A 9,535-nucleotide genomic window follows, 5' to 3' on the forward strand; every position below is an offset into this window, starting at 1 on the left:
TCCAAATATAGTGATCTGACTTGGAAACTTTTGGTATTTTGAAAAACTGGTCGCTGAGGAAAGGTGGTCGCTTACGAGAGGTGGTCGCAACCGGAGGTTCGACTGTATTTCTCCGGCTAGCTCTTCTCGTACCAGAGAAGATAAGAGAAATGGACAAATGAATAAAACTACGTAACCTCTGTAAGGCACAAATGCTCTCCTTTCAAACTTGGAACCTCTAGAAATATGGTGTCCATGGTGGTCAATTTTGTCGCACAACATATAGAACAGAGTCTCTTGTGTCACATGGATCTTCAAAAACGCCATGCATTTTACATCTCTGACTTTCCAATGTCATCTCTGTCACGTATCTGAACGTCGCGCGTAAATTAGTTGATTTCCATCACATGTTCAACTCACGTGACACAGAATGACTGCAGGCACATTCCAGCGGTGCCGATGAGGTTGCGCGCTTGACATACCTCTAGAAATATGGTGTCCATGGTGGTCAATTTTGTCGCACAACATATAGAACAGAGTCTCTTGTGTCACATGGATCTTCAAAAACGCCATGCATTTTACATCTCTGACTTTCCAATGTCATCTCTGTCACGTATCTGAACGTCGCGCGTAAATTAGTTGATTTCCATCACATGTTCAACTCACGTGACACAGAATGACTGCAGGCACATTCCAGCGGTGCCGATGAGGTTGCGCGCTTGACATAAACTTCTGACCACTTCCTCACAAGAAACGCTCAAAGATGCAAGCAATATTTCTGAAGGTCGTAGACTTTGAATGGAGGCCTGGATTCAAATTAATCGCTCTCATCTGCATTATTTTTAGCGCAAAAATGCTGTACGAGAGCGACAAATATGAGGATTTTGACACCGCTGCCAGAGTAAATCGAAATCATATTAATACTTGCGTGGAGAACTTTGGTTCAACTCCAAGCATCCCGTCGATCACGCTGTTCGTGAGGATGGCGGGCAAACTAAAACAACACAGGACTCGTTTTTACTGTGATCTTTACAGGACTGCTGTTCTCTTCTGACCTGCATCGTTTGGGAAGACAGTCGTAGTTCTTGACGAAGAATCGGAGCAGGATCATATTTTTTGCCAATAACTTAACAGGTCAAATCAAACAACACTTTCCAGATTGCAAACTTGAGGTGGCCTTCGAGTCGTTACCCAAGGACGCGAGTATTTTGAATATTACGGCTTCAATAAAATCTCCGGGTTACAATCGCAGTTTCTTTATTGATCTATACACCAACGATCCTATTGTAGCATGGATGGATAGCGATGTCACATTTCTTACACCAGTAACAAAAAGCAACCATCTTTAACGGCTCAAGGATACGTATCCTGGGTTCTCAGTGCTCCATGAAGATCCCCCGTGTGAGAACATCGGCGCACACTACCAAAATGGCGCTGGGGTTACCGATGGTGGCAGATTTCATAACATATTTTCCTGTCTATATTTACCGCGACACTTTCACGCACCGCAGAGAGTACATTCTAAAGAGATTTAATACAAGAACCTTTGAAGAAGCACTTAAGAGTCCCTGTCCATACATATGGAAAATAACTCGGCAAGGGTCGAAAATTCGATTTCGCTCATATTTTTACGGTAGATAGGCTAGGGCATGACAAAAACTACTCGATAGTTTTTTTTGGCAAAATTTCCTTTTATTTCAAAGAAATATGCAAATTATCAAATTCCGTTAAAATCGTCATTTGACGCACCATTTTATTAAACTAGTTTGAGAGCCTCGCATGTAAAACCACATCATTCTTCCGTCTTTAAAACACTCAAATATTTTTGTGCAGTGTTTAATTGTGTACTGGGTTGATTTTAGGGAATGTTGCGGTTTTTGTTGGGTGCAAAATAATTAAATTTCGAAGGCATGTATTTCATTCACTTAAAAGTACTTCGTAAAAATAATTGATTTTCACCATGTGCGAAACCTTCAAATGGATTTAGCTTCTGGTGGTTGAATTACAGAAGGATGGTATACAGATTCCTGTAAAAATTTCTTTGGGCAAATGATTGTGAGCGACGCGAGAGCTTTTCAAAGTACGTTAAAAATGCAGATATTTGACCATCCGTCGTCAAATTTCAATTTACGAGTTAGACATATATTTTAGCACGCGCCACATGTCTTGAGCTATATTAAGTTGAAATAGACACAGAGCTGATGATTTCGAAATGTTCTAACCTTATTTGCTGTAAAAGGCGGGTCCAAAAGCTGATTTGACGTGTTTCTGTCACCATTCGTCGCACATAAAGCAGAAGTTTGCTTTTGTTTCTACAACGTCCGATGTACATCGCCAACTGTGAACTTATTTAATGGTCGAATACCATGAATCTATGACCCTCTTTCGACATATATGATCACCACTGCATCTAAGTCAAAAACGGCTAAGTGATTTGTAGATAGTTGCTTGCCTTGCACTACACCAAAATATTACGTTTGATCAACGTTTGATCTATTGTTGCTTGAATCCTTGCTTGCAGAGGTTAGTTGTTTGTTCGTCACGCAATGCTGTCATCCCATTTTGCCGCGAAATTAAGAATTTGTCTGATTTTTACAGGCAGGCACTCTTAAGAAGTCCTACCATAGCGCCTCTCTATTATCTACAGTCAACGTTGTGATAAGCTACGCTTGGTTCTTCGAGAGATCGATATGACTGGAATCTAAAGATATGCTGTAAACTGAAGTTATACAATACACGTTTCCCAGTTGGCCACAATTAAACCACAACACACAGAAGATAATCTCTCTCAGCCTCAAACAGCTTTACATATTGATCATACTTTTCGAATAAACACAACATTTTTTCTTCCCAACATTTTTGTTAGTTCCTGTCTGTCACAAAAAGCAGCCAATAACCAACAGGCGATTTGCTCCACTCGGTCATTTTCAGCGGACACTAACCTGGTTCTTTTTAATCACGATCTTATGAAACTCACACCGAGCCATGAAACACCATGTACTAGAAGCAACAGAAACCAGTGCCTAAAGAATCTAGAACGCCATTATAACCAAGTTGGAACTGACAGTAAGCAGGGAAGTGAAATAAAATGGCGGGACCTTGAAACTGTGGAAAGGCTTGCGAAGGAGGCTGATATTATCTACAAATATTCAGTCTAGGCAATACGAGTTCTAAAACAGTGGAGCTCATGTGAACTAGAAATCCACTCAATCAACGTTTGTAATCAAGTAGTCAACAATCTCTCACAAAATAAGTTTTTGTCAACACCAAGTTTTTTGCGCATTTCCTATTTACCAGGCCTCAGTTTACCCTATATTTCTTGTTTTATTAAACCTTAAATTTCGGATTAGTTCAAAATTGAGAGTTCAGTTATTACGATTTTATTCGAAATTCTTTAAATTTCCTATATCCTTCCATGACTCTTGATTTAAGTCCGTTTTGATTGGTTTGCACTTGGCCAAACTACGTGTATTAAATTGTGGGCGTCTGCTTTTAAGCAGATACTCGGGCTAATAGCAGTAAGGACATTTAAAAACGCTCAACAGGACGGCCAAAAGGTTGCCGCGATCACTTAAGGTGGCTCAAAACAGTTTCCAACAGTTAGATTTGAATGGGTCGTTATAACCACTCTTTATCACTTGATGCTACAATCATGGTATCAAAAAACTGCCCAAGCCTTTCAAAAATTTAAGGTGGCTCTGAACCCCAGGTACAGAATTTTTTTAAACTTTGCCAAAAGTTGTGTCTTATCATACCTATCAAAAGTTGATAATATAAAAAAATTTCACCGTGCCGTTTTTGAGTTATAAGCCCCTAAAGCTGTAATGAAGGGTGTTTTTAGGAAGTCATACTGTTGCTATGGTAAACTATTGTGTCACGAAAATGATACCAACATGTTCACCAATGATTGGGCAGTTGTTTGATACCATGATTGTAGCATCAAGTGATAAAGAGTGGTTATAACGACCCATCCAGATAGAAGTGCTAGAAATTGTTTTGAGCCACCTTAAAGTGCACCTAACCCCAAAAATTTTTTTCGCTAGAACGAATCTACTTATTATTTGAAATAGTTCTGCGAAAAACTTTTTGGATTCCGTTAAATCCTCGATTTTCTGTGCCACGACGAAATCTCGAAAATAGCTCCAAAACACCGCCATTTTGTTTCACGACCGAGTTTGAGGAGAATGGGTCCAGCGGCTCTTGTGACGTCTACCCAGGAAGGTTGGATATCTCATTTCCTCTCATCTCCTTCAGGATGGTGCAATACACATTCGAAAAGTGCGCGGAAACGCCTTCCAGAGGTGCTATCGGCTGTTGCAGCAATATTCCAGATTTAAAGAAAGGTATACTGTACAATTTACTGGCGATGATCGGCTAATGGTGCAATAAAGACGTAACGATGGTTGATTTTGTCGAACCGAAACAAGCGAACTGAATCTGTGAGAACCATTGAAGAACTCTCATTGGAATTTGTTCCGCAGACTTGCGAACGCTGTTTTCATAAATTTTCTGCTTAAAGCTAACCAGCAATTTGTAGAAATACCACCGACAACCTATATCTTCCAATCCCGCAGTATTTATAACATAACCGGCAAAGTTGTGTGATCCGGTCATGATCAAGAAACGTTATACTGATACGTGAATAGATCGCAACTGTACGCCGCTAACCAACACTTATTTCTCTTTCGATTTAGATGAAAGTCGAAGATTAATCCTCTAGAATTACAGCTCTCATGTTCAAGTTTTGTTCGTGGAAAGCATAAATTTAAATGGCTTTCAATGCCAGAAAAGTTTTACAATGCAAGGTCGTCAAATCGCTAGGAAATTCTCTGTAAAATTCCCGCAATGCACTACTACCAGTTTGTTGTGTTTTTTTGGTCGGTCTCCGAGTGCCGAGTGCCTTTCTTGAACCAGCTGATTCAACTCCTGCTCGCTTTAATTCGCAAATCTCTTAGGTGGAGGCCCGGCAAAACAATTAAGCTCGAAATTTGCTAGCTCACGGAAATAATATTCCCCATCTCCGGAAGAATTATTAGATTTTTCCGTATTTAGAAGAAAAATAGGAATTATGTTTTACATAGTGTCAACATCGATGAAAACAATTGCCAAGATAAAGTACAAATAAACAAACGGACGTGAGCGTGCAAGGCACGGGCAAATGGGCAGAAAGCGCGCTTCGATAAGGCTATGTTATATTACGCATTTACCTCACCCTGCGGGGGCATTTAAGCACATTCCAGCGGTGCCGATCAGGTCGCTTGACATCACCGATCGGAAGGCTTGGATGGAGTAATGAATTCAAATTGATCGCTCTCATCTGCGTTATTTTCAGTATAAAAATGCTGTACGAGAGCGACAAAAATGGGTATCGGAACGTTCGGAGGTTTTCGTGACGGACTGGTGTGGGCCTTAGGCCTGACCATACAAATAAAGCTGCGGTTTCAAATTTCTCCGGCGTATTTTAGACTGGGTCCCTCTGTGTTAGTTGGATACTGTTTGTTTTTATACACGCTTCGTTTGCTACGTACTGGGAAATAAATCAGTTGTAAAGTTAACTATTTATGTTTATGTACTTAAGTCGTGATAAATCTGTTCCCTACAAAATGGTCAAAAAGAATAGACTTCAAAAGTTAGGCTTGAATTTGAATTTGAAACTCAGAGACCATCTCACGACGGCTCTTAAATATTCATACAAGCAGAAAAGGGAATTTTATTTATTTAAATGAGCGTCTTCATCTTTCTAGCAGACACGAAACGTTTCATAGGGTTTCATCATAATTAAAGACAAGGCTGCAATGAAATACAGATTTTTCTGGGCCTTGAATCGCTTTGCATTGACGCGAAGGTTTCAATTCGTCGCCCTATTGATGACCTTCAGTGGCATTATTTTATGGAACTGTATCAACATGAATAACAAGAGCGAAGTAGCAGCTCCGTCATATAACCTCGCTGACAAAGCAAGACAAAATCGTGATGGCACTTCCATGGGAAATTCTACTCCATCGATCTCGCTGTTCGTGAGGATGGCGGGCAAACTAAAACAACACAGGACTCGTTTTTTCTGCGACTTGTTCAGGACTGCTGTGCTCTTCTGGCCTGCATCGTTTGGGAAGACAGTCGTAGTTCTTGACGAGGAGTCGGAGCAGGATCATATTTTTGCCAGAAACCTCACAAGTCAAATCAAACAACACTTTCCAGATCGCAAACTTGAGGTGGCCTTTGAGTCGTTACCCAAAGACGCAAGTGTTTTAAAGTTCAAGGGTGTTCGAAAATCCCCGGGTTACAACCGCCAACTCTGGAGCAGTTTCTTTATTGATCTATACACAAACGACCACATTATAGCATGGATGGATACCGATGTTGCATTTCTTACACCCGTAACAAAAGCAACCATATTTAACGGCTCAAGGATACGCATCCAGGGTTCTGAGTGCACTATGAAAATTGGCTGGGTGCGAAAGTGGGCGAAAACTACCGAAATCGCGCTTGGGTTACCGATGGTCGCGGATTTTATGACGTATTTTCCTGTCTACATTTACCGCGATACTTTTGCACACTGCAGAGAGTACATTCTACAGAGATTTAATACAAGTAACTTTGAAGAAGCCTTTCAGAAGATATATCATGGTGACAACTTGATATCACCTGTCAGTGTAGTGATTAGTTTCGCTTGGTTCTTCGAGAGAGATCGATACGACTGGAATCTAAAGATATGCAGTGAGCTGAAATCATACAATAGACGGCTCCCAGTCGGCCACAAAATTACACCACAAGACACAGAAGATATTCTCTCCCAGCCCCAAACGGCTTTCCATGTGCCTTACGCAAAAGAGCCCTTTTTCCCAAACATCTTTAGCAGTTACTGTCTGTCACACGAGGCAGCGGGAAACCCACGGGCCATGTGCTCCAATCATTCAGTTTCACTAGCCGATAACTTTGTTCTTTTTTACCACGATCTTCAAAGGATCACTCCAGGTAAAACACCGTGTACTGGTAACAAGAAAACTGGCCACTGTTTAAAAGTTCTAGATCGTCATTACAACCAAGTTGGGTTGGACATCAGAAAAGGACGTAAAATACAATGGGAGTATTTTGAAACGGTCGAAACCCTTGCAAAAGAACTTGACATTATATGCACAATGAAGGCAAAGGAAAAAAGACAGACTGATTAGAATTGATAACTTAGAGTCACAAGTGTGATTATGAAAATATCGAGGGACCCCAGCCAGTATAAATCACATGTAGTAAAATTTTAAAACGTTCTCGGCTAAAATAATATATAGATTTCGGCCAGCCTAAAAGCGGAGCTCCTCAATTGCGACTAATGAAAATAATCCAACATGTATGTGAGGTAAATTGCGAATGTTTTAATAGTTTCAGCCGGAACTAGGATTACATCAGCAGATCGAGGTGTAAGATGGTGTGATTATGCTATATAGAGCCATGATTTCAAGGATTTCTGAGAAGCCACCAATAACAGAAGTGTCTAGGTACCCATGTGACCTAGGTACAAGTTTAGCGTTACAATATTTACGCAGGGCGTGTAGGTAGCGGTTGTCTATTAAAAGATGACTACACGAGCAATGGTTAACTATTCATTCTTTTCATTGCTTAATTTAATCTCTTCCTACTCAACAAGATTGTCCTACCCCCACCCCCTAAAATGGGATGACAGCATTGCGTGACGAACAAACAACTAACCTCTGCAAGCAAGGATTCAAGCAGCAATAGATCAAACGTTGATCAAACGTAATATTTTGGTGTAGTGCAAGGCAAGCAACTATCTACAAATCACTTAGCCGTTTTTGACTTAGATGCAGTGGTGATGATATGTGTCGAAAGAGGGTCATAGATTCATGGTATTCGACCATTAAATAAGTTCACAGTTGGCGATGTACATCGGACGTTGTAGAAACAAAAGCAAACTTCTGCTTTATGTGCGACGAATGGTGACAGAAACACGTCAAATCAGCTTTTGGACCTGCCTTTTACAGCAAATAAGGTTAGAACATTTCGAAATTATCAGCTCTGTGTCTATTTCAACTTAATATAGCTCAAGACATGTGGCGCGTGCTAAAATACATGTCTAACTCGTAAATTGAAATTTATCGACGGATGGTCAAATATCTGCATTTTTAACGCACTTTGAAAAGCTCTCGCGTCGCTCACAATCATTTGCCCAAAGAAATTTTTACAGGAATCTGTATACCATCCTTCTGTAATTCAACCACCAGAAGCTTAATCCATTTGAAGGTTTCGCACATGGTGAAAATCAATTATTTTTACGAAGTACTTTTAAGTGAATGAAATACATGCCTTCGAAATTTAATTATTTTGCACCCAACAAAAACCGCAACATTCCCTAAAATCAACCCAGTACACAATTAAACACTGCACAAAAATATTTGAGTGTTTTAAAGACGGAAGAATGATGTGGTTTTGCATGCGAGGCTCTCAAACTAGTTTAATAAAATGGTGCGTCAAATGACGATTTTAACGGAATTTGATAATTTGCATATTTCTTTGAAATAAAAGGAAATTTTGCCAAAAAAAACTATCGAGTAGTTTTTGTCCTGCCCTAGCCTATCTACCATAGGAATATGAGCGAAATCGAATTTTCGACCCTTGCCGCGAAATTAAGAATTTGTCTGATTTTTACAGGCAGGCACTCTTAAGAAGTCCTACCATAGCGCCTCTCTATTATCTACAGTCAACGTTGTGATAAGCTACGCTTGGTTCTTCGAGAGATCGATATGACTGGAATCTAAAGATATGCTGTAAACTGAAGTTATACAATACACGTTTCCCAGTTGGCCACAATTAAACCACAACACACAGAAGATAATCTCTCTCAGCCTCAAACAGCTTTACATATTGATCATACTTTTCGAATAAACACAACATTTTTTCTTCCCAACATTTTTGTTAGTTCCTGTCTGTCACAAAAAGCAGCCAATAACCAACAGGCGATTTGCTCCACTCGGTCATTTTCAGCGGACACTAACCTGGTTCTTTTTAATCACGATCTTATGAAACTCACACCGAGCCATGAAACACCATGTACTAGAAGCAACAGAAACCAGTGCCTAAAGAATCTAGAACGCCATTATAACCAAGTTGGAACTGACAGTAAGCAGGGAAGTGAAATAAAATGGCGGGACCTTGAAACTGTGGAAAGGCTTGCGAAGGAGGCTGATATTATCTACAAATATTCAGTCTAGGCAATACGAGTTCTAAAACAGTGGAGCTCATGTGAACTAGAAATCCACTCAATCAACGTTTGTAATCAAGTAGTCAACAATCTCTCACAAAATAAGTTTTTGTCAACACCAAGTTTTTTGCGCATTTCCTATTTACCAGGCCTCAGTTTACCCTATATTTCTTGTTTTATTAAACCTTAAATTTCGGATTAGTTCAAAATTGAGAGTTCAGTTATTACGATTTTATTCGAAATTCTTTAAATTTCCTATATCCTTCCATGACTCTTGATTTAAGTCCGTTTTGATTGGTTTGCACTTGGCCAAACTACGTGTATTAAATTGTGGGCGTCTGCTTT

General features: G+C 39.9%; 1 protein-coding gene and 1 pseudogene across 2 annotated transcripts; both read left to right on the forward strand.

The window, feature by feature from the left end:
* The first annotated feature begins 939 nt into the window (after positions 1–939).
* On the forward strand, positions 940–3,137 carry LOC149101279 (uncharacterized; annotated as a pseudogene).
* A 2,637-nt stretch (positions 3,138–5,774) lies between these two features.
* Positions 5,775–9,200, forward strand: LOC149101280 (uncharacterized). 2 transcript variants are annotated; one of them, XM_089276158.1, is made up of 2 exons: positions 5,942–6,792; positions 8,851–9,200. In XM_089276158.1, the coding sequence occupies exons 1-2, from the start codon at positions 5,964–5,966 to the stop codon at positions 9,198–9,200; spliced, it is 1,179 nt and encodes a 392-aa protein (XP_089132284.1). In that variant the 5' UTR covers positions 5,942–5,963. The 2 variants fall into 2 exon arrangements, with proteins under 2 accessions (XP_089132283.1, XP_089132284.1); XM_089276157.1 differs by lacking the exon at positions 8,851–9,200 and having other exon boundaries at positions 5,775–7,241.
* The last annotated feature ends 335 nt before the right edge of the window (positions 9,201–9,535 follow it).

The sequence above is a fragment of the Orbicella faveolata genome, unplaced genomic scaffold (genome assembly GCF_042242905.1).
Source record: "Orbicella faveolata isolate gen_17 unplaced genomic scaffold, um_ofav_v1 contig_4, whole genome shotgun sequence".
Classification (NCBI taxonomy): domain Eukaryota; kingdom Metazoa; phylum Cnidaria; class Anthozoa; order Scleractinia; family Merulinidae; genus Orbicella; species Orbicella faveolata.